The sequence below is a fragment of the Nesoenas mayeri genome (assembly GCF_963082525.1).
Source record: "Nesoenas mayeri genome assembly, chromosome: 1".
Classification (NCBI taxonomy): domain Eukaryota; kingdom Metazoa; phylum Chordata; class Aves; order Columbiformes; family Columbidae; genus Nesoenas; species Nesoenas mayeri.
Window position 1 is genome coordinate 88,585,594 of NC_137541.1, and position 25,857 is coordinate 88,611,450.

General features: G+C 42.2%; 1 protein-coding gene across 1 annotated transcript; it reads left to right on the top strand.

The window, feature by feature from the left end:
- On the top strand, positions 1-25,857 carry USF3 (upstream transcription factor family member 3; the record flags this gene model as incomplete). The annotated part of the gene is made up of 6 exons (XM_080357520.1): positions 1-48; positions 12,029-12,093; positions 14,307-14,335; positions 16,718-16,800; positions 17,794-17,890; positions 19,385-25,857. 6 exons carry the CDS (start codon positions 1-3, stop codon positions 25,855-25,857), a joined length of 6,795 nt encoding a protein of 2,264 aa, XP_080213646.1.

Genomic DNA, 25,857 nt, shown 5'->3' on the forward strand with positions numbered 1-25,857 from the left:
ATGGTCCCCGCGGTGGGGCTGCCGCTGCTCAGCCCGCCCAGCCCCCCTGTGAGTGCCGGGCGCTGCCGCGGGGGTGGGCCCGCCGCCTGCGCTCAGACCGGAGCCTGGTGAGCGGGAGGGGGGGAGGAGGAAGAGGGGGAAGAGGGGCGGGACGGGGAACGGCCGCGGCAGCGGCGCCAGGGCTGAGGGGGCGCGGGGGGGGGCGGCTACCGGCGGCCGCAGCGCGCCCCTCCCTCTCTTCCCTCCCCTCCCCCGCGGTGACCGTTGCCCTGAGGAGGCGGTTGGCACAGGGCGCCCCCCGCGCGGCGCCGTCGCCACGGCAACAAGGCCGAAGCCCCAGGGCCGCGGGGCCTCTGCTCTGTCCCCCTCCCCCGCCATGTCCCCAGCACCCCTGGGAGCCGCCTCGGGCCTCCTCGCCCGCTGGCCGGGGCGCCGCGGGGGGAGGCCGGGACGCGGAGCTGGGCCGGGGACCGCTCGCCGCCCTTGTCGCAGCGGGACGCCCATGGCGGCACCGTCGTGGGGGCGGCCGGCGCCCCTTTGTCTGTCCGCGCCGCCCCGTGTCCCCAGGTGCGCCCGGGCCGGGCTGCCCGGGGCGCCTCGGACACCGCTTGGGCAGGGGCTGCGGAGCCGGAACAGGCCGGGGTGGTGAAGCCCCTGGCGGGGACGCGTTTGGGGAATTGGGGCGTCTCTTTGTGGTGGCGGTGCTTGCGGCCCCTCGGGTGCTCCTGCAGGCAGCACCGTGGTGGTTGGTGGCCGGGCTTCTGCTCTGGAGAAGTTTTGTTGCTTCGGTTGTGAGGGTTGGGGAGCCCCTCCGCCCTGCAAGGAGATTGTCTCCAAGCGCTGGTGCGTGTTGTCAGGGAAACTGTAAAGGTGAAGGCACCTGGGGTGTTTTAATTGTTTTGAAATCCTGATGATCTGAGACAGTTGACCCTAAATCGCTGTGCAAAAAGTTAGCTTCGGAGAGAGCAAAGCATGGGCACTGTTTCTCAGCTTTAACATCTTTTCAGTCTAGTCCGGGATAGAGAATGTGCTGTGCATCACCTCTGTGTGTTCCTGTATGCCATGTCAGCTTGGAAGTTAATCAGCTTCAAACTACAGTGTAAGCGTCCAGCCTTTTTATTTAGAATTTGGTCCCTGGAAACTAACCCTTCCTGTTGGGTGTGTTGTCAGCTTGGTCTCCTAAGGAAAGACGGCTTATGGACACACTCTGGCTATTCCTTCTTCACCTAGTAATTTTAGTTCTCTGGCCAGTTTCAGTCAAATTTCCCAGCGACAGGGGTCTTAAAGAGACTGAAGTCTCTAGTTTCATGGAAATCAACATCTAACAAATGCAGAAGATCACAATTGTTGCTCACACTGAGGGCAGAGCACCTAGAATCCAGCTCCTTGTGACTGACAGCAGAGGTGAACTGAGTCCAGCAGCACAGATATGGCTGAATACAGCTGTAGCTCATGATGCTATTTGTCCAGAGAAGTTTGTAGGGAAAAGCTGGCATTAAGGTGAAGAAGAAAGGAATAATGATGTGTTGAGTCACCAGCCATAAGTACCTAGAAAATCACACATTTTTTTTTCCTTTTCACATAATTACTTGGCCTTCATTAGACTCCACCCAGACATATGGTTATTTTAAGCAAAGATAGCTTCATGGTTGTACAGTTAAGCATTTAGAAGTCAGGTAATCTAATAGCTTGGTTTGGAAGCATGATTTTAACTTTGCTTTTTCATGCAATGCATTGGGACAATCTTAATTATGTGATTATGTTGCATAGCACTTTAACAAACTGCAGGGTATCCTTTGTCACTCATCAATTGTGTGCAGTAATTGGACAAATAGGAAGGAAGAAACTTCGTATGGGGAAATTGTTATTATTATTATATGGAATTAAAATTTTGACTTTCAATTAGTGCCATAGTATTGTTATTATTGTAATTCATAGGTACATTTTGGGGTGAAGTAGATTTGACAACTGAGAATTCATTTGTCACTGAATGGGAAATAAGCTTAGAAAACGCTCCTATGAGCATGGTTTTAAGATGCATGTATCCGAATTAATGTATCAGATATGTAAAGCAGTATGAGTACAGTTGCAAACCTTGAAGTATTTGGGTTTTACTTTTTTCCTTAGAGACTTATTCCCTTTGGTTTTAGATATATGGGAAGATTTTAATGGAGTAGATGAAATATGGTGGTGGATCCTGGAAGTGTCTGACAGCTGCAGAGAGTTAATTAGAATATAAGTGTTTGATAGTAGACTTCGCTCTTTGCTTCCTGGTTTTCCAAGTAGTATTCCCAGAAGCTGACCTGGGACAGATGGAAGTGCCTGTCACTCAAGCAGCGCTGTGATGTATACCTAGCATGTGCTTGCTGTGTGCATTACGGACTCTAGGCTTGTGGCTGAAGTTGTAGTCTGAAATTTCAGGCGTCTTATGAACAAGAAGGCAAAAATACAGTGAATGTGTTCTGCTGACACCACTGCCCAAGCTACTCCAGCTGCTTTTCGTCTTGTCTCCTCTTGGATGAATGTAGAGGATGCTTCTGACTGTTTTAAAGGGAGGAATTAAAGAGCTACTTTTTGTGGGTTGTATTTTTCTTGATATTTTTCCACCCATGTGATGAAATTGTAAGAATACCTCTAGCTTCCAGGTGTTGAAGTATAAGAAATTCAGCAACAAAGGGATTTGGAATAGTGCTCTATTCAACTATGCTTTTAATTTGCAAAGTGCATTGGCATAAGGTGTGTGACGTTGTAACGAATCATATCCAGATTGGATATAAATTAATACACTCTCTGGATTGAAGTTGGATACCGTATAGGGTAGAAGAAATAAATATATAGGGAAGTCGAGATCTGGGACAAGTTGGATTGACAAGACCATTCAGTGGTTTAATTTTTGTACAGTAGTCCTTGTCTTTTTGTAATAACGTTTTGGATCCAAGTTAGTCTTAAAAATAACTCTGTAAATGGCACGAGACTGTGGGAAGGTGTAAGTAGTCTAGCATTTGATATGAATGGATTCTCAATGAATCATAACCGTTTGCTTCATAAGAACCTGTAAAAAATGTCATGACATCAATGCCACTTTGAAGGATAGTGAACAAATATCACAGCACAATGTTTCAGCTAAGATAGTTTCCAATTAAATAATGATATTGAGTGTTGTCCCAGATTATCAAAATGCCATTGGAGGTATGCCTAGTTGTGTGTACAAACCAGGTGTTTAAATGAAAATGGGTATGTGAAACTTGTGTGTGTATAGCATCTGACAGTTTTCATGCTCCTAACCATTTTGTATTGGGTCTAGTTGTAATTTTCAGGCTTCTGAAGAGGCCTTTTACTTGTCTCCAGTCTGAAGGACCGCTCACCCTTAGTACTGCAGATCACTTTATAACTTCCTGTGCTAGCATTCTTCATCTCTGTCATATTTGTGTGACCTTTATTCAAGTTAAGTCCCTCAGGAGCATATTTCCTCTTCTGACGGGTATCAATCATAATGTGAGGTGTGTGTGTGTTCTGGAAAGCTGAGTGAAAACACCTCAGATTGAGTGGCTGAACAGTAGGGCTTCCTTTGTTTCAAATTGCAGTAAAACATGTAAAGGTCACAACTCCCCGATTAGAAAGTGTTGTACAGTGCCCAGATTACATAAAGCTAACCTACCTTGCGGGTTAAAATACAGTTCCAGCTGTTAAATGTGCATATCTCATGTCCAGAGTGTACTTTGGTTTGACCTTACAAGAGTAGCACTATTGTCATGCTCTGAGTAAGCATGAAATAAATTTCACTGCGTGCACAAGATTGACAAATTGTGTGTAAACTAAGTTTGTTTCCTGTGTGAAAAGCTATGGCATTAGTCTTCTAAGGCAAATGAGTTACTTTTGCAACCCTGACATACGATAGCAATATTTTATGTCAGCCATGCTGTGTGCCATTGTGCTTCTGAGAAGAGGAAAGTAGCAGACTGCCAAAAGTGTTTCATGCTTCCTGTTAACAAGTGCCATTCTCATCCAGTTACCTGAACTTCTGTCAGGTTATCAACCAAGATGAAGACCGTGAAATGAGATCCATGCCATCTAAAAGCACATCTCAATCATGCCAGCAGTCTGATGCCAAAATGAGTTACTTGTGGTCCATCTCTATTGAGACTGGAATGATCTGAGTGTGGATCTATTAACTTTTATGTCGAAGTGCAGCTTTCTCAGATCTTGTGATCTGGAAGTCATTGGTGCGGTGGGCAGTGCTAACAAAAGATTATTGAAAACATTGTTCTTTAGGCTGCTGACTATATTAAAAGAAGTGTAAAGGTATTATGGGAAGAGGAGAATTTATCTTGAAAAAGTTGTTTCTTTGAGTAACTGAAGTTTAAAGGCAAAAGTTGGCCATTTGAGGCATCTGCCCACATCTGTAGCCTGTAATGAGTAGGTGGCTTGTGGGACACTTAATTCATGCCAGCCTTCAACCTTTGAAGCTGGACTCTGCTTTGCTTTCCTGCATCAGTGAAGTTGTCAGGTAGAAGTTGAACACAAATCTTAGATTGGCTGGAAGTTGCCTTTTGCTCAGTACTACAGCTCTTCTCACTGATTTACTACAATAATATAAAATGGTGCTAGCCCAACATTGAGCAACTCCAAATCAGCAACAAGGAACACCATTTCATTTTTTCTCTACTGGTGAATCCGTAATATTCAGACATGCTGTTTAAATATTAGGTACCTATAGTTTAAATGCCTAATTCTTCTACATAAGTCTCCAACTTGCTGTAAATTCTGAGACTTCCTGTGTAATTGAAGAAGTTTAACTCATCTTGGCATCATCTAGGGTCATAGTTCCACAAGCATTAAGCCAGCACTGCAACCCTGAGAAGCAATCTTGTATCAACATGAGCAGTTTCAGCGTACTTGTTTGGGAGTAGGAGGTGTTTTTGCAATCCTTTTGTAGAGTAAATTTTAAGTTGAAGTAATATACTTGGCTGGCTTCTTGTGTAATGAGTGCTAGTGAAGTGGGGGAGAGGCTACATCTCAGCATTATTGTGGAGCAGTTAGGACAGTAGGGGAGAGTAATCATCTCACAGATTTTCTTTTTACTACCATAAGGGCAATTTGCTAACGAAGGAAAGTTAGGTGGTTAGTTTAGCATATGTTGCAGACTGTTAGCATTCAGATTCTGTTAAAATAACTAAAACAAGCAAAAACTGTTAGTTTGGGATGCATCAGGTTTCAATGTAAGTTGCCTTTTAGAACTTCGTGTAACTTACATCTCAACATAAGCAAAGTTGGGTTGAAAACAGGCTGAACAGCTGGGCCCAGAGGGTGGTGATCTGCAGTGCAAAGTCTGTTTGAAGGCCAGTGACTAGTGGTGTATCCCAGGGATCGATACTGGGTCCAGTCCTGTTGAACATCTTAATTAATGATCTGGATGACAGGACAGAGTGTACCCTCAGCACATTTGCTGATAACACCAAACTGGGAGAAGTGGCTGATACACTAGAGGGTTGTGCTGCCATCCAGAAGGACTTTGGCAGCCTGGAGAAATGGGCTGACAGGAGCCTCATTAAGTTTAACGAGGGAAAGTGCGAAGTCCTGCACCTGGAGAGGAGCAACTCCGTGCACCAAGATATGCTGAGGGTCACCCAGCTTGGCAGAAAAGGGCCTGAGGGTCCTGGTGGACACCAAGATGAACAGGAGCCAGCAGTGTGCCCTCACCACAAGGAAGGTGAATGTTATCCTGCATGAGGTAAAGTATTTGTCAGCAGGTTGAGTGAGGTGATCCTTCCCCTTTATTCAGCACTCGTGAGGCCACACCTGGAGTCCTGTGTCCAGTTCTGGGCTCTCCAGTACGAGAGAGATGTGGGCATACTGGAGAGAGTCCAATGAAGGGCTGTGAAGGAACTGGAGCATCTCCAATCTGAGGAAAGGCTGAGAGAGCTTGGACTGTTCAGCCTGGAGAAGAGAAGGCCCAGTGGGGATCTCATCAAGATATATAAATACCTTAAGGGAGTGCAAAGAGGTTATTTCCAGCAGTGCCCAATGACAACATAAGTGATAATAGACACAAATAGGAATGCAGGAGGTTTCATCTGAACATCAGGAAACACTTAGTTTACTGTGAGGGTGACTGAGCACTGGAGCTGGTACAGGGATGTTGTGGAGTCTCCATGCTTGGAAATATTCAAAAACTGTCTGGACATAGTCTTGGGCAGCTGGCTCTAGGTGACCGTGCTTGAGCAGGGTACGTTGGACCAGATGACCTCCAGAGGTGCCTTCCAACCTCATCTGTTCTGTGATTCTATAATACCCTAACCTCCTTCAGAACCTAAGATACTCTCAGAAGGGTGCAGTCTGAAAAAGTCCAGACTTACAGTGCTCTAGTCTGATCTTGCCTACACAACCACTAGTCTGTCATCACTCTCTTTAGTTGCAACTGCAGTAGTTACCATTTATATCCAGACAATTTAAAAGTAGTGATAATTTCTATTTGATATATTATTCACCTGTATTCAGTCAGCATGTATGTGTTCTGTACTTCTGACGTGCAGTTTCCTTGCTCTGCGATATTAGCTGGGAGCTGCAGCTCTGTCTTTGATCTTCTAACCAACCTTGCACCCCACACTTGCACGCCCTTTCTTCTATCTTGCGCTCTCCATGGCTCAAGTTCAGAACTTCTGTTGGAGGCAGCTGTTGGGTACTTAGCTGGTGTCTCTGTTCATTTAAATGGAAGTGGGGGAGAGTTGGGGGCTTCTTGGGTTTGTTTTTGTTTAAGTCTGTAGCCAAAAGGGATGCACAGTCTCAACAGCTGATAATTTGGATTATTAAATATTGCTTTTTTTCTGAAGCACTGCCATCTGTTGAGATAATATTTTATACCTGCTGTGGTCAGCAAGTTGTAGAGAATCCAACCTGTAAATTGGCTCAAGAGGCTTTGCAGCCCATCTTACTCACTTTGTAGTTTTTCTATTTTACTCTGGGCAGGAATGGGAAGACTCTGTGTTTCATAGCTTGAAAAAATTAGCTGTTGGAGCTATTCCTTGCTAAGGAGCACAATAGAGATGTCCCTGTTCTAGTTTCTCTTCAACATATTCTTGCCAAGTCTCTCTCGGGTGGCAATAGGGAGGTGATTTCAAACAGTTATAGATAAAGAAAATGGAGGTAAGGCATTTTAATATTTGGAATGATTTTCTAATGAAGTAAAACATACAGGATCATGGTATCACTCTGTCCCTTCCCTTTGTCCATTCCTTTCAAACCTCTGCAAAGTAGTATCTTGAAAATGTGGTTTTAGTTTCTGCTCTGTTGTCCACACTAAACTTCTACAGTAGTCTTATTTACTTTTTCTAGTGCTTTCAGAGCTACTTCTTTACCCCTGGTAGCTCATGTACTGTACTTCTCCTAAGCTAAATAAGTACTTTCTAAAGTGCTGGAATCCAGTTTTCCTATGCGTTTGCATCTAGTGGTTCCATTTTCTGGTGCCTAACATATGCTGATCTTGCTTTTAAATTTCATCTTTGGAAATGGTTGTTAAGAAAGCATTCCTGCTTTCCCTCATCACCTGGGCTCAGCTATCTTTAGTTTGGACCTCTCTGTTACATCTGACTGAAATAGTTTGCAGCTTTATCCCTGCCAGTAATATTCAAAACTGTATGTCAAACATCCAGATCACAAGCTGGGTCCTTTATTCCTGGAACTGAATCAGTTGCCCAGTGGACCCACTTTATAAAGAAAAAGCTCTGAGGAGTAAAGGTATGAAATAGCGTTGAGGTTGTAAAGGAGAACGAGCTCTCATCCGTTCACTAAATCCTTTTGAGAGGAGCTTGGCACAAAACATACATTGGAAAGTATGGTTTTGTTTGGCTTTGGGGCAGAGTGTGAAGGGCTTTTGTGGACTTTTTTTTAAAGCTCATTACAGCTGGTAACAGTGAAAGACCCGCTTCTGGAATAACATGCCAGCCTTTTCTGAAGGACATGGCAATAGACTCTCTGGACAGGTGCTTTGGAAGTGCTTTTGTTCAGTTGCCAGTTTCCGTGATTCTGAATGTTGAATACAGGTTTCATTAACTAGTTCTTGTAGAGTCAACGTACTTAGGAATTATGTCTTAACAGTGGAGTTAGGGAGCAAGCTTGATCAGCTTATATGTTAAAACTGACATACCGTTTTATGGTACCTTCTACCTTGGCCATTTTTGCCTTTAGCCCCATTAAGATTCCTAGGAAAATCCTTTACTCTGACAGGTCAATATTTGTAACCAGATCTCAGGATGGATCTCTTCTGCATGTTGTAAAGGAGCTTTATAGTGAAGACCCATACAATATTGCTTCCTGTATCATGAATCCTTGACAAGTTCTTAGTTTCTGTCAGATTTCTCAAACCTCAAGCTTATAAAATATTCAAGAACTTGACCATGTAATCCTTTGTGCTTGATTAAATTCATCTTTTCAGATGTAAGTCAAAAATTGACACACGATCTCTCTGGATGCCTTGCACATCATTTCAGTTCTAGAGTATTTTGTACTGCTTTTTAGTTAGAGATCTTAAGAGAGAGAAGCAAGTCAGTTTAGCATGTATCTGTGTTGTGTAGCTATCAGAAAATCACTTGCTACTTCCTCAAGACCTTACACAGTTTTATAAACAGACTCTGTGAGGATCCTTTGAGTTAGAGAACAAAAAAGATTGTAGGTTAAAACCAACAAATGAACCAGAGAAGAGTATTCTGACTATATCATTGTGGCCAGAATTAAAGTTTTTATTCTACATTGGTTATCAAGCCCTGTGACAAAGTACTGTTCTTGGAATGGAGATTTCATTTGGAGATAAGGTCATGCCAGAAAGCAAATGAGACTGGCTCTTGCTGAAGCTGTAGTTTCTCCATTTGTCCAGTTGGTCTTTGATGTTTCAAATACAGCTTTCATGTGTGGATGGCTTCCTCAATTATACATAATCTTCTTGGTCCCACTATTCAGAGACCATGATGACTTACATGTTACAGCTTTTTTCAGGAAAAAGAAATTATTTGTTCCTTAGGCAATGTACTGCCAGCAAGGTTTGGCTCATCAACAGATGCTCTTGCATCAGAGTGGGAGTGCACTCAGCCTCAGCTATAGTACAGGCAATCTTTCTGATCTAATACAGGTAATGTAACCCACAGAGATTATGACCTCTTATAGGAGAAAGTTGTCTGCAGTCCACTTTGTATCCACCTAGCTTTCACCATCAGAACAGACTTTTTGACTCCTTTGTCAAGCATACCATAATTAGATATCTGTCATCTATTTGAAAATAGTTTTCTGTTTTGCAGTGTACTGCAGATCACTGGGTGTTAAAAAACAGGGAGGTGACCACTGTCCTGCAACTTAGAGACATTCCTCATACTTGCTCACTTCCATCATTAAATTAGTGTGTGGTAACTTGTGAATCTTACCAAAAGAACATGGGAATAATGAGGATTTTCCTAGCAATTGACTTTGTGATTTCCTAAAGAAAAGAGTGACATTTCCCTTATTTTGATATCAAGTAGCCAAGAACACTCTTTAGGATGACAGCTCTGGTCTCTGTGATTCTAGTTTGTGCACTAATTGTGTAATTACAGCTCTTTACCTCCCAAAGGCCTACTTCCATATAACAATTCATCCAGACCACAGGAGATAGTTTACATAGGCATGTTCTTTTACTAGCACCGTGTGCCACTGCAGTCTGTTTGTAGTACACAGTGTGTGAGAGTGCCAGCAGCTCACATCTGGACGTAGAATGTCCTGAGATACCTCTCCTTAAATACTTTTCAGAACATCATCAGCAAGTAAGAGACTTGATTCAGTAAACATTATCCCTCTCCCTCTCTGCCCCTCATCTAAGGTTTAAAAATAAATGAGGCCATATTAACCTAGGAAAACTTGAGAGGCAACAACGGTAGAGCAAGAAAAGTAAACAGGAGAGTTGGATCTTTAGGTGGTTAATAGGGAAGTTTCTTTTTTTTCTTCAAGTTTCATAAGCAGATCTGGTCAGGATTTCTCAGAATGACCCTACAATTATGCTGTCCTGAAACTACATGTTAGTAAATGGTCATGAGCAGTTATGTCTTTAATATTCTGAAAATTATAAATGAAAACAAAAATTAATGTAGATATGAGGGAATGTCACTTGAGTTTTCTTTTTAGTGTTCCTGCATGGTCTTTTATAAAGTCAGCAGGAGGAAAAATACCAATGTATTTGAGTTTAGATAGTACAAACAAAAGAGGTAAAGGAAAAATTTCTAAAAGCAGTGAAGTCTTTTTCTATCTGTTTTTATTTGCAGACACCTTATAAAACAAGTGGATTGTGTAACAAGTTTTAGCTTATTGTTGGCATTGATTTGCTTTCCTTAACTGTGGCAGAAGCTCTGGAAACAGTCTGGTTGCCCTAGGAAACTGTCAGCTGGTTTGCATTGGGAATGTGTATTCTATGAAAAGCCAAGATAGCGCTTTCCTGCCCTTTAATCCCTGTAACATCTTCCTCAGCAAAAGACGGTGCATGTTGTGACCAGTCTGGCGGCAGCTGGTCAGCCAGCGTGCACGTGCTATGGGTCTGGTAACAGATGCCAGTGGTGTCCAGTCCCTTACCTGCAGTGTCAGCAATGACCTCACTCCTTCTTCTCTATGCAGTCTCAGGTTTTTGTAAACACCTGGGAACTTCATATCTTTGAGAGGTTCCATTTAGGTGGGTCAGTGGACTCACTTGTTGTTGTGAGCAGGTGGATGAAGAGACATGGTGCAGCAGCAAGAAAACCTTGGTTTCTTCAGAAACCAACCTAAAGCTATCAAAGGGATTTTTACTCTTACCAGGAAAAACAGTCCTTTTCAATTTCCTGTACAGTAGTCTTAACAGGTTACTTTTATAGGCAAAAGTAGCTGGTATATGTAGGTAAGAATCACAAAGGTAAGCTTTTGAGTTTCATTTCCTGCAATCATTTTATTGGGTAAATGCAAAATGAGAATAGGGGGAATAAAGGAAGGGGAGTAAATCATGTCTGTTTATCTCAAGGGCACCTTGCTTGTGATTAAAAGCTTGGATTAAGTCCCTGTTTGAAGCTTGCCTTGTTTTAAAACATGCATGGAAGATTGGAAAAGGGAGCTCCAGCAGTCACTTGAATGAAGAAGACACTATCTTACAGGAAAAAAAAAAATAGTATTTGAGTAGTTATTATCTATGCCTTGGAATTGATCTTATCTTTAAATCATGGCTAAGTACATGAGGTGTACAAAACTAGTAAGAACTGTGAGGTTGTAGCAGTGTAGTAGCATAAGCTTGCTGCAGTATTTTAAGAGAAAGAAAGGTTTGGGCTGCTGATAATTTTACAGACTGTGTGTAGCTGCATATTAAAAAGGTTCTTTCTGCTGCATACATTAGAATGGAATAGCTTTACTAATTTGAAGAAGATTATTTTGTACAGCCAAAAATAATAGATTGGAAGAATTATTTTCTTTTAAAAATTAATATTAGGTTTGGGTACACTTCCTAAATAAAGAGTGAAAACTTAATATCAAAGAAAATAATCTAAACTAACTATTTTGTAAATTTTGGCCATTTTAAACTGTACATTAATTCAATAGCAGGTAAGTTTTGTAATTTGCTACATTTGTAGCCCTTTAAATTTGTATTTAATGTCTTTGTAGCTTGTATTTTGCTTAGCATTCATGCTTTATTTAAAACCGGGAATTGAACACATATTTGGTTAGGAAGGAATCAAAAAGCAATCATATACTCTAATTTTCCTTCTTGCATCCTTAAAGTAATTGAGATTATAACTGTTTTTTGTATTTGAAGTAATTCAGTAAATGTAAAGCAGTTCATCATAGACAGCAGGGGTTCAGAAAGCTCCCTGATAGGTGACATCGTTTTTAATGCTCACATGACCAGCTGCTCTTCATCAAGGTGATGGACTTGTGCATACATTGTAGTATGGTCCTGTCCTGTGGTCAAAGGCAAAACGATGCAACAAATGTCATGTTCTAAGAACTCAGAAGAGTTGAAGGAGTTGTTAATTCTTTCCTCAATTTTCTTCAGCCTCTCTTCTCCGAAACCATGCCAGAGATGACAGAGAATGAGACACCTACTAAGAAGCAACATCGGTGAGTTATTGTGGGAAAATGACTATTTTGTAGTTCTGTAGTCTGCAGTCACGTCACAGTTATGTAGTTTCTAGCTAAAAGTTTGGAAATAAAGGTTTTGACAAGAAGTTCTGAGGGTTGACCAAGGCTGATCCAGAAGTTTGGGAACTGTCTGCAAAACTCCTTTTCTCTCTTCCGCTGCCTATGCTGAATTATTTGTCAAAGACACATCTACTTGGGCCACCTAGACAATGGAGATTCTTTGATTATTACACTGACTATGCCAATGTGTGTAAAACTGTGTTGCTGCCTAGGTTAGCTTGCAGTCTGTATTATTGCGGAGATATTGGAGGGGTCACTATACTCATTTTGACAGAGTAATTTAGATCTTTTCCTCAATTACCAGTGGAATCTGGATCTTGCATTTCAGATCTCTGTTAGAACTCCAAATACATCTTGAGATTGTATAGCAACACTATGACCAAAACTTGTAACAAAATGACTCTGAGCTGATTACAACTTTTCTGGGTTATTGTTCTTTTGTAGTAGCATGTAGATCTAACACCTCATTGGTAAGGGAGTCCTTCAGTCCCTAGTTAAATGCAGCATACTTTTTATGATAGGTGGCCATGTAGGAATGCTTTTATGATAAGAAAAGCTCAGAGAGAACATTGATTAGCCCTGCAGAATTTTTTTTTGTGTGGATTTTGTGACTCTTTCTTACCCCACTACTGGAGTATTTTGGATTCTGTATTGGTACTGGGAATCAAAGGGCAGCTGAGTCTTTCCAGCCCTTATATCTCTGTGCATAATTAGGTTAGATGATCAGTTTTGCATGGCAGATGATTGTTTTGGATATAAGTGGGAGAACTGTGGTTTACTGTCAAATAAGAAACCATTTTAAGTGATATTTTACATGCATTCCTGTCCTGGTGGTGCAAGTTTTCAAACAACAGAAAATTCATTGCTTCTTGCATAGTTGTAGACCAGATGTGCAGGCTTCTGTTGGCATTTGACTTGAAGATGTTCATCTTTAGGCATTATTTCTTAGCAAATGTCTCCAGGTCTGACCACCTGCAGTAACGTTACTGTCTTGTAATCATTGTCTAAGTTACTCTAAGATGCGCGCTACTTTTGGTGAGTTACCAGAAATAAATGTGTATCAACTCAAAGTGTAAAGGATACAAGCCCCATAGCAGTCACATGTGTCATCCACATGTATCTTGCATTCTCAGTTCAAATTCCTTGTTATATCTGGACTGTGCTGTAACAGTAGAAAAGGAGAGCAGAAGGTGCTACTCTGCTTTTTGCGTACTCTAGCCAAACATCTAGACTGAGAGTGAGCTGCTGGACAGAAATCTTTTGAAATACTTTTTTTTTTTTCACTGGAATATTTATTTTTCAAAAAAACATGTGCTTTGCTTTACTATACTTCCTGAAAGTATTTGGCTTACTGCATGTATGCAGTACATCTGATTTATATGTGTAGAGTACACATTTGGGATTTACTGACTTCCAGCAAAGCAAATTAAAGCATTGCACAATGATTCTGACCTGGTTGCTGTCAGTCCAGAAATTCCAGGTGAACATCTGAAAACAAAGACAACCCTTGCATGCCCAAATTACACATAGAAAGAATTTTGAGGCAGGAAAGAACAACTGCAGAGGAATGGTAATTCTGATTTCTCACACAAAGGAAGAGTGTTTGATACCAGACGTATGATGTTTGAAGGTAACATGTCCGGAAAAATCAGTTTGCTTGGTAACATTTTCTCCTGTTTCATTGATCTGGTGAATGTAAAAGCAACATTTTAAACAAATAATTAACTATGCTGTTGCTCAGAAATTAGTTCTACTTTTTTTATATGTGTCCTTACTGGACACTGGATGGTGTTCAATAATTATTACTACTAGATAATTCTTGCTGAACATAAACATAAAAATCCAGCTCTGCCCTATAAATATATGTAACAGGAATCAAATGGGATATTACACTATGCCTTGTTATGCTGAAATTTATTGTAGTATGAACACAAAATAATTTTTGTTTGAAACTATTGAATACTGATGTCTAAAACCAATTCTTGCGAATGTGACTTCTACTGTGTTCTTATTCACAGAGGAGAATATAATATTTAGTATTTTTAACTGTAATGGAAATAATAAAATAAACATTTGTGTGCAGATTTTTCCCCTTCTGTTTCATGTCACTGTTTTCTCTTTACGTTTCACAGGAAGAAAAACCGGGAGACACATAATGCAGGTAGGAGCATTATGCTTTGTTGTTTGGCCTGGAAATAAGCACAGATGCTTTGAACTAGTAAAACATATTTTGCATGGAGAAGGTTCCTCTGTAGGAGTTTATTACACTGAAAACACCAACCCTACCAAAGAACTTTCTGTGTCCTTGCATAGCGTATCTGTGCAGAAGGGCATCTTGACTGGTCTCTTAGTTTGCTGGTTTTTGCAGTACAAGGTTACAGTAGCATGCCCAAGTGTGAAAGTAGGACCATGCCCCTGGCATTCCAATGCTAGTAAATTAAGAAGTAAACAATTTGTGTTCGATTCTAAAGGAAAATAAATGCACAGGCATTCACACGCAAATAATACCCACCTCTCTTAAAGAGGTAAACACTTAAGCGAATTAGAGGCGGATATCCAACTTAAGAGCTTTAGAAGTTCCCTGGATTAGAAATATTCATGTAGTCTGTCCCTGAGGCACCCACGTGGATGTTGATATATGTGTGAATACCGTCTGTATGTTGCAGGCCTCATGTCCCTTGGGCAGCGTGTGGCCTTTTCTTCCTGTCAGTGTCCAGCTCCAGTGGCATCTTCTGCAAGCAGCTGCAGAAATACAGACTAGGAAAGGGTCTGACAGGTTTGGGTCTGGTTTATCCTAAGAAATTGATTCCAGTTCTTCTTTTATGAAACAGCACTCCTGTGTGATCTTCACAAGCTCAACTGGAAAAATGTCTGAGTAATTTCCATGTGAAGCCTGTGGAATATAGTGCTTGTCAGGCTGTGCCCAGGGTGTGGCCGATTTCTTAAGGATTAAGATGTATCAGGAAATCGTCTTATCAAGTTTACTTTTAAGATTGCTGATCTCATTCTAATTCTCAGTTCCTGTTTTACTTGCCAATCGCTTTCCAAAGTGTTCATCTACTGGCCTGAACTCTGCAACATGGGAGGACCAGCTCCCTCCAGACCCGTAGCTTGCTTAGTTGTTAATATCTGGACATGCTGAGTAAAGCATGTAAAGTATTATGAAAACAAAGGAATAGCACTTCACAACCACTGTGATATCTGTATGTATTAGTAAAATATGTTAAAATTTAGTCCCAAGGATCGTGTGTTTTAATGTATATAAAGCTGATCTGATTTATATTTCCTGCAGAAGAGACTTCATCTTGCTGTGTTTAGTGTATTTAGGCCTGTCTCTGTCAACACCACCACCAGCCTGTCCTGAAACGAAAAAGATTTTAGTAGTTTGAAAAATGTAAATTGAAGTGACAGATTACTGAAGTAAAACTGTTTAAATTAAATCAGTATATCCTTTGTAAAGGAACACAATAAAATATACTCACCCGTGAATCACTGTGTGCCACCAAAAGCTGCAAAAACCTTAAGGCGATAACCCAGCACAATGAACAAATGATATGTTGATTTGAATCTTGACAAAGCCATGACAAAACTTTTTTTTTTTTTTTTTTTCAGGCTCTTTGGGCAAATGACATCTAATAGTTTTAGTTCACATAGAACTTCACATAGAACACCAAAATATCTCAGTCAAAAAAGTAGCTATATGAGACTGAACTATATTTGAAATAACTGACTATGGTGGGTGGATTAATACTGTCTGAAAAAAAACATGCCTGAAGATACTTATACTTGTAGCATAGACCCTTTGTGCCAGTGTTTAGGACTTGTGAAGAGGTAAATGATGGCACTAGTGAAATGTAAATGAAGCATTTCCTGACCTTCTCCAAAACTGGTAATTCACTGGAAATCCTGTTTATTAAATATTTTATTTACTCCCAATCATAATTAGACCTAGCAGAACAGCTAGAACTTTGAACACATGAAAGAGTAACTGATAGTCCATATACCTAGAGCTTCAGCTGTATTCAGTGTTGGCCACTCCATCAATATAAATTTGAAATTAAGATTGAAAACTGATAAATTCTGAATTATTTCTATTTTGATGTTAGACCTGACATTAGTATTTAAGAGACTTTGATTTCCTTCCCAAATCTGCAACCGATTCTTTCCATAATCCTGGTTCATTTGCTTTCTGTATGCCTAAAGCTGATCTATCTGCCTTGTGAAAGGGTTTCATGAAACTCAAGTAGCAAATGTTATCAAAACCTGAATTTTGAGTTGCAGTAACTTTTCTTTTCCACAAAGGGGTCCAGAACATCCCCACCTTTTGAAGATATTGGTGCTTATGTTACAGCTCTTAATTCCATTCAGTATTAATTTAACAGCTGAGGTTTACTTCAGGGGATTTTTTCCACTCTCAAGTTACTGAGGGTTCCAATACATAATGAAATCATGTATTTATGAGCCTTTACATTGGTACTAGTTGTGCTGCTGTTGTGCTGACTTGCTCAACCACAATGACAGAGCACATATTATTTTTTCTTAGTGGAGAGACATCGAAAGAAGAAGATTAATGCTGGAATAAACAGAATCGGAGAACTCATTCCCTGCTCTCCAGCACTGAAGCAGGTGAGTGTCCATTCTGAGGTGCATACAACTTTCCTGTAAAATGCTTCTGTGTTTCCTTGTCTGTAGAAGTATAAATATTTATTTTGCTCTTTGTCTTAGGAAGAAGGCAAAACTGTCTGAATTAATATGCTCAAAAATCTTACTAGTTATTAGTATTTCAAAAATTATTTTTAATATACTTCATTTTTGTAAATGCAGGGCCACATGAATGTAATTAGGCAGATTTTGAGCTTTTTATCTGAAAGTGTTTAAGACACTGTCTTTGTGAAAGATGAAGCAAGACAAATTATTTGATGCTGATGCACAGAAGCATCTTTTTCAGGACAGATCAATCTACAGCAAAGACTGTTCCTATAGAACAGCAGAAGAAATTTAGAAGTGAAAAAGAGGTATTGCAGACAGAATAAGCATAATTTCATAAAAGGAAGATGGTGGAGAGGTTATGGCATATTTTCTCTTCCCGTATTCTCCAGTATATTACTTCCAAAATTATGCATACACCTCCCTGGATAATTGTTCCATGTTTCTTTCTTTCCTCATAAAATATTTACAAGGCTGTATCCTGGAAATTTCATGTGATGTGTATGTTTCTCAGTGAACAGGAATTTTATGCTGCTCATCAGGAAATGATGCTTGCTGTTCAAGTTCTGTGGCCTTAGTATCTAGCTTCAGGCATCAGAAAATGTCAGCTCCAGCACTGAAAATGTTTTTCTGTAAAAGCTCGTGGCATTTTAGGGTCAGCATCTCTCATAAAACCTGGGGTTCGTCTGAAAAAACCACACACACACACACACAAGACCAAACAAACAAAAACCAACCAAACAAAAAATGAAAACAACAACGTAAACAAACCCCAGCCAACAATATTCAGAGAGTCATTCAAGTTAGCACATTTTTAAAGTAAAGACCTCTTAGAGTAAGTGCGATCTCATCATTAATGGATCTACCAATGGCAGACCTTTCTCCTGATTTTATATATGTTTTCTTCTAAAGAGCAAGAACATGATCCTGGATCAGGCCTTTAAGTATATAACAGAAATGAAAAGACAGAATGATGAACTTCTGTTAAATGGAGGGAACAATGAGCAGGGTAAGTACAGACACTACTGGAAGCTCTAGAATTTCTGTCACTCACTTCTGCTCTGTGTCTGTTAGCAGTGACTAACAACAAAGCCTTGGGAATCCCAAGACATACAGCGGTGTAGAGTAGCTTGAAACAAGAAGCCAACAGAATACCCAAGTGCAGGTTCTCGCATATAGCTATGAGATGATGAAGCAATCACATTGTGATGTAAAGTAATGACAGAACTTATATGTGATGCAACATCATCTAATAGATTCTGTCTTGATTTATTCTACCATAGTGACCAGAATGATTTCTGACAAACTTCAGTAAGGTGTTGGGTTTTTTTTTTAATAAAAAATGTAGACTTTCCTTCATTTGTAGGGCTATTTTTTTTCCTTTCAAATGCTGTGGAAGTGATAAAAGCCTATTTTATAAAATTACAATGCAGCATATAAAACTTGGTTGAATAGATACATAAAAACACAGTGATGGAGGTATGACAGAAATAATCTCAGAGCTAACATTGCAGTTTGTGATTTTTATTTCTACCCCTATAATGGAATTCTAAATAGTTTATTTTTATCTTGTTGATGTAATTGGGTTTGTAAAACCTCAATGATTTTCCTAGTTAGGTGAGCTATCTCCAAGGGCATTGCCAGTTTTTGTGGCTTTACATAAGTGCTTTGTATTTAATTTTGCATATTGTTTATAGATGTAATGAAACTTAATTGTCCTGGAAAGCTATGAGATTATCAGTTAAATAAAAACAATTGCAGTGCTTGCAGAGGAGCAGGAAAAGAAAAAAATAAGTAATGTGCTCATCTTTACTTCAGTAATTAAACAATTTGATTAGTATTCAGTTTAATCTGAGTTAGTCCTGATGTTTTTTCTAACTAAATAATTTGGCATATGCTGCCATTGGTAACGGAATGGTCTGTGAAGTTAATTCACTTTCCCACTCAGTAGAGAGGCTTATCAGGGTAAGAGTCTTCATTTATGTTATGGGAACCATTTCTGGAGACTTTCTGGGGTGACCTTATTAATGTTTATAAATATATAAAAGGTGAGTGCCACAAGGATGGAGCCAGGATCTTCTCTGTGGCAACCAATGATAGGACAAGGGGTAATGGGATCAAGCTGGAACACAAGAGGTTCCACTTAAATTTGAGAAGAAACTTCTTCTCAGTGAGGGTGCCAGAGCACTGGAACAGGCTGCCCAGGGGGGTTGTGGAGTCTCCTTCTCTGGAGACATTCAAGACCCGCCTGGACATGTTCCTGTGCAACCTCAACTAGGCGTTCCTGCTCCAGCAGGGGGATTGGACTGGATGATCTTTTGAGGTCCCTTCCAATCCCAAACATACTGTGATACTGTGATACTGTGAACCATTTTAAGATAGCATATGCTATTAACAATGTATTTCAATACTACGTAGTATTTATTCTCTGAGTCATGTGGTAACATAGTACCTAATATTTGTGCTGGTGCTGATGTAATGGAGTGCTCTCACTGTTTTGTAGCTGAAGAGATTAAAAAACTCCGGAAACAGCTGGATGAACTGCAGAAGGAAAATGGGAGATACATTGAACTACTGAAAGCAAATGATATTTGCCTGTATGATGACCCTACAATCCACTGGAAGGGAAATCTCAAAAATTCAAAGGTCTCAGTTGTTATTCCTGGTGATCAGGTTCAAAAGAACATCATTGTCTATTCAAATGGGAGTCAACCCAATGGAAATAACCAGGGAGCATCCGTCCAGGGAATAACATTTAACGTTGGTCATAATTTACAAAAGCAAACAGCCAATGTTGTGCCAGTCCAGAGAACTTGTAACCTAGTGACTCCTGTGACAATTTCTGGTGTTTACTCCGGAGAAAACAAGCCCTGGTCACAAACTACCATTTCGCCACTGGCCTCCACGCAGGCAGTTCCAGCAGGGAACGTTCTTGAGCTTTCCACCTCTGAGAACGAGCGAGGCGTGCTTGCCGCTGCTACTGCCAGCTCACAGAGCGCGTCTCAATCTGGAACAGAACAGGAACTGCAGTGTTCTTCAAGTAACGCGCCACAGAATGATCAAAACGTCCCCAAAAGTAAGAATGATGAGGAGGGCACTAAACTAACAAAGAAAACACTCCTGCAGGGAATCAGCCTTCCTTCCAGTGCCTCCACAGAAGCCTCCCAAGTTCAACAGGTGAATGCAACTTCCTCAAATACACACAATTCTAGGATTGACCTTCAGGAAAGCTGTGTCATTTCAACCACAGACACAGCTTGTGTGCCATCTGTGAGACTGTCTACTGCAGATAGTTTTTCCTCTGTAAACATTCTCAAAAGTACAGACTTAGGCAGTAGTGCTGGAATGCCTGCGACTTCTGCAGCAGAAGGAGTTAAGGCTGCAACAGCAATAAGCACTCTGCCTGCCAGTCCCCTAGAGAACTGCTGGTCTTTTTCAGGCTCTTCAGGTGTTGGCACTTCAGACTTGAAAAACATGAGTAGCCTTACACGGATGCCTTCAGCTGGAAACACACAGACCACGTGGACAACTTTGCAGCTAGCGGGAAATACTGTTCAGCCACTAAGCCAAGCGCCCTCCAGTATAATGACTGCACTATTAAACGAGCCTGTTAATGGTGCTGGTACTGTATCTTCTGCTCACAGCAGGCCTTTGACTACAAGTATCAGTTTGAATACTTCTCTGCCTGGGGATGGTCAGGCAGCTGAACCGATTGTAGTTACCTTGCCCTCGTGCCCACCCTTACCTATGCAGCCATTAATCAGCCAGCCACAGGTTAAAACTCAGGCTGTAGGAAATATCCTTCCATTAAATTCAGCTATGCAGGTGATTCAGATGGCTCAGCCAGTCGTGTCAGCTGTAACAGGAGCGCCAGCAAACCAGAATGTCATCATTCTCCAGCCTCCAAACCCTGTGCCATGTCCTCCAATTGTGAGAGCAGAAGTTCCCAGCCAAAACGTTAGCCAGCAAATTGTAATTATACAAGCCGCTAACCAGAATCCTCTACCACTCCTCTCTGCTCAGCCTTCTGCTTCCGTAAGAGTTCCTGTGAATGGGCCAACTGCAATTGCAAACTCTAGCAGCTCCATACAAAATGCCTCTCTTCCACAGACCTTTGGAGGGAAGCACCTTGTCCATATATTACCAAGACCATCGTCTTTGCCATCTTCTAGCTCCACGCAAACATTTTCAGTTACAATGTCAAATCAACAGCATCCTCAAACGATCTCATTAAATGGGCAGCTTTTTGCGTTGCAGCCTGTGATGTCTTCATCTGGAGCTTCAAATCAAGCCCCTCTGCAAATTATTCAGCCCACCACCAGCGAGGACCCAAATACCAATGTTGCCCTCAATACATTTGGTGCTTTAGCTAACCTCAATCAAAGCATATCACAAATGGCTGGACAGAGCTGCTTACATTTGTCTCTCAGCCACCCCACCAATCCTACAACTGTCAATAACCAGATTGCCACAGTTAACTGTGTGTCATTACCCACTTCTGTGGCATCTTCAGTACCCACAGAGGCTTCAGTACTAACTAGTGCATCTAATTCAATAAGTGCTTCCCCCAAAAAAGCGGCTGCTGGCTTGCCATCCAGTGCAAAATCAAAAAGGGCAAACAAAAAGCCAAGTACAAAGAAACACCAAGCAGTCAACAGTAAAGTGTCGGGTCCAGCAGTTCCTTGCAAAGATGCAGGGAAGGTGGACTGTGCTCCTGTGGAAGTGGTGGCAAAGCCATCAAACAGCGAGGGGCTGCTTGAAAACGCTCCAGCAGTTTCGCAAGCTTTAGCAACATCTCAGGCGAGTGGTGTAGCAGCATCAAGTGGCATCAGCATTTCTGACTGTTGTTCCAAAGAGAGTATGAGCTCTGAACAGGCAGCCAAAACCTGTTCTGATCCTGAGTCGAGCTCGGCAGAGGCACCCGCTTCCTCGCCACTGACATTCATGGTGTCAGAGCAGCTGGCTCTTACCCCGCCAGCTGCCAAAGATGCTGCTTCTCACCAGCAGGCCCTTGGGTCTCAAAACCATCTGCCAACCAGCTCTGCCTCATCGGAGTCACCCAAACCCTGTGAACCCCTCAGCACTTTAACATCCTCTCGTACCGAAGCACATGTGACACATTCTCAGGTTGCTGGGACGTCAGCAGCACAGAGCAGCACAGTGGGTCATACTTCCAAGGCAGGAACGATTTCAGAGTCCTGCAGTGTTGTGCAGGGTTCCTCAGTCGTAATGCAAGACACAGACTTATTAGAAAGACAGGGTCTAACCAAAATGCTGTCTGATCTCTCGAAAGAAAGAACAACTGCAGAAAAAAACTCTTCATTTACTGTTCAGGGGGAGCATTCTGATTTTTCCATGGAAAACTCTAAATCAGCAGAATCAAACGTTAATTTGCCTGAGAAGCAGGAACTCTTGCTAATGAACACAGAAGGTGACACGCTCTCCCAGCACCACTCCTGCATTTCTGATCAGGAAGTAGTGGGTGCTTCCCTTATTGCTAGCAGGCAGGCAGACTCCCCAATGTCAACTAGCTCTGGTAGCAGTCGGGGCTTCTCAGTTGCATCCATGTTGCCAGATACCACCAGAGAAGACGTTACTAGCAGCACCTCAACCAGTACGTGTAACAGCTGCACATTTTCAGAACAGACTGACATCGTAGCTCTTGCAGCAAGAGCGATTTTTGACCAGGAAAACCTGGAGAAGGGTGGAGGGGGAGGAATACAGGTTAACGTGAGGGATGCTATCTCTAAGTCAACAGAGGTTGCACCTTCAGAGAGAGAGCAACAGCCTTTTAAGCCTCAACCAGTTAAAGAAAACAATGCAGGGCCATTGGAAGCAGCACCAAACAAATTCAGTGCTCAGGATACAGTACAAGCAAATGTTGATAGACAGGTCGAAAAGCCAAGCTGCTCTGTAGGAGGTGTGGAAACATCAAACACTGCTTTGCAGATTTCCACTTCCCAGTCGCCAAGCATAACCAGTTTAAGTGTAAATAATCTAATACACCAGAGTCGAATTGTCCATCCCCTTGTGAGCTGCTCGAGTTTATCCCAGTCTTCAGAGCCAGCAAGTGTCCCTGCAACCATTGGCCTCTCCATTCCCTCTAGCACATATGTCAATCAGTCTCCAGGACCTGCTATGATGAGTGAGTATGCTCAGGAACAACTTAATGCTATTAGGGCAAGCACCATGCAGGCTCCCCAGCTGCAGGAATCGCACTTAAAGCAGCAAAATCATGAAGGTCGCAAGGACTCTGCCAAGCGGGCTGTTCAAGATGACCTTCTGCTTTCTACAGCAAAGAGGCAAAAGCAATGCCAGACAACGCCCATAAGGCTGGAAGGGATGGCATTGATGAACCGAACACCAGAGAGTATTGCTGATCAAACGCAGATGCTGGTCAGTCAGATTCCTCCTAATTCATCCAATTCAGTGGCATCAGTGAGCAATCAAGGGCACACCGATGGCCTTAACAGATTATTCCCATCTAACAGCAACTTTGTAACACCAGCTTTGAGACAAACTGAAGTTCAATGTGCTTCACAGCCATCAATTTCAGAGCAGCAAGGCCAGGCAGGGCAGCACTTGCCACCAATTCAACATGTTCCTGCTCAAGGCATATCACATCTTCACAGCAGTCATCCATACTTAAAGCAACAGCAGGCTGGCCAGTTAAGAGAAAGGCACCACTTGTATCAGCTGCAGCACCATGTCACTCACGGGGAAAACTCAGTCCACTCTCAACCCCATGGTGTCCACCAACAGCGAACAATACAGCAGGAGGTGCAGATGCAAAAGAAACGAAATCTCATCCAGGGAACACAAGCCACACAACTTTCTCTGCAGCAAAAACACCACGGAAGTGATCAAACACGGCAAAAAGGCGGTCAGCCTCATCCTCACCACCAGCAAATGCAGCAGCAGATGCAGCAGCACTTTGGAGCTTCCCAGCCTGAAAAGAACTGTGAAAATCCTGCAACAAGCAGAAACCATCATAACCACCCTCAGAGCCATATAAATCAGGATATTATGCATCAACAGCAACAAGATGTTAGCAGCAGACAGCAAGGCTCAGCTTCTGAACATGTGTCAGGGCACAATCAGATGCAGAGACTTATGACCTCAAGGGGCTTAGAGCAGCAAATGGTGTCGCAGGCAAGTATTGTAACCAGACCATCAGATATGACATGCACCCCTCATAGGCAAGAAAGAAATAGAGTTTCCAGCTACTCTGCAGAGGCGCTCATTGGGAAGACGCCCTCCAATTCAGAACAGAGGATAGGAATAACTCTTCAAGGCCCTAGGGTTTCTGACCAGCTTGAAATGAGAAGCTACCTTGATGTTTCTAGAAATAAAGGATTGGTCATTCATAATATGCAGGGACGCTTATCTGTCGACCATACAGTTGGATCAGATGTGCAGCGGCTTTCTGATTGTCAAACATTTAAGCCATCTGGACCTAATCAACAACCAACAGGCAATTTTGATGTACAGGCTTCAAGAAACAGTGAAATTGGTAATTCTGTGTCATCCCTCAGGAGCATGCAGTCACAAGCATTTCGAATTGGTCAAAATACTGGGACTTCCATAGAGAGACAGAAGAGATTGCCCTACCAGCCAGTACAGGGAATTCCAGCAGGAAATACCCTGCCATCAAGGGAAAATGAAAACACATGCCACCAAAGCTTTATGCAGAGTTTACTTGCCCCTCACCTTGGAGATCAAGTTAGTGGAAGCCAAAGATCAATCTCAGAACATCAAAGGAACACACAATGTGGTGCCTCCTCCACAATTGAGTACAACTGTCCCCCAGCACGGGAGAGTGTCCATATCCGAAGAGATGGTGATGGCCAGAGTAGGGAGAGCTGTGACATGTCTATTGGTGCAATTAACACAAGGAACAGTTCTTTGACTATTCCTTTTTCGAGTTCTTCTTCCTCGGGAGATATTCAGGGCCGCAATACAAGCCCTAACATCTCTGTGCAGAAGTCCAATCCCATGAGGATGACAGAGAGTCACGGAACTAAGAGCCACATGAATACACCCGTTTCTAGCAACATGCATGGAGTTGTAAGGCCAGCTCACCCTCACCCTGCCGTTTCTCATGGAAATGGCGAGCAAGGGCAACCTTCTGTTCGTCAGCCAAATTCTTCAGTTACTCAGCGGTCGAGGCACCCTCTGCAAGATAATGCAGGTTCTAAAATACGCCAGCCAGAAAGGAATCGATCTGGAAATCAAAGACATGGGAACGTCTTTGACCCTAGTCTTCCCCATCTTCCCCTGTCCACCAGTGGCAGTATGATCCTTGGGCGCCAGCAGTCTGCGATAGAAAAAAGAGGAAGCATTGTCCGATTTATGTCTGACGGTCCTCAAGTGTCTAATGATAACGCAGCCCCTGACCAACATACTCTCTCTCAGAATTTTGGATTCCCTTTTATTCCAGAGGGTGGCATGAATCCACCGATAAATGCCAATACCTCTTTCATCCCACCTGTCACCCAGCCTAGTGCCACTCGAACACCAGCTCTAATCCCAGTCGATCCTCAGAATACGCTACCGTCCTTCTATCCTCCGTACTCTCCTGCCCACCCTACCCTTTCCAATGACATTTCTATCCCTTACTTTCCCAATCAAATGTTTCCTAACCCAAGCACAGAGAAGCCGAGTAGCGGAAGTCTGAACAATCGATTTGGATCCATTTTGTCTCCTCCCAGGCCTGTTGGTTTTGCGCAGCCAAGTTTTCCTTTGCTTCCAGATATGCCGCCGATGCACATGACCAACACGTCGCACTTATCCAATTTTAACTTGACGTCTTTGTTTCCAGAAATAGCCACAGCTCTTCCTCCAGATGGTTCAGCAATGTCGCCTTTGCTTTCCATTGCAAACACATCTGCTTCAGATTCTTCCAAGCAGTCCTCAAACCGACCTGCCCACAATATAAGCCATATTCTAGGTCATGACTGCAGCTCAGCTGTATGA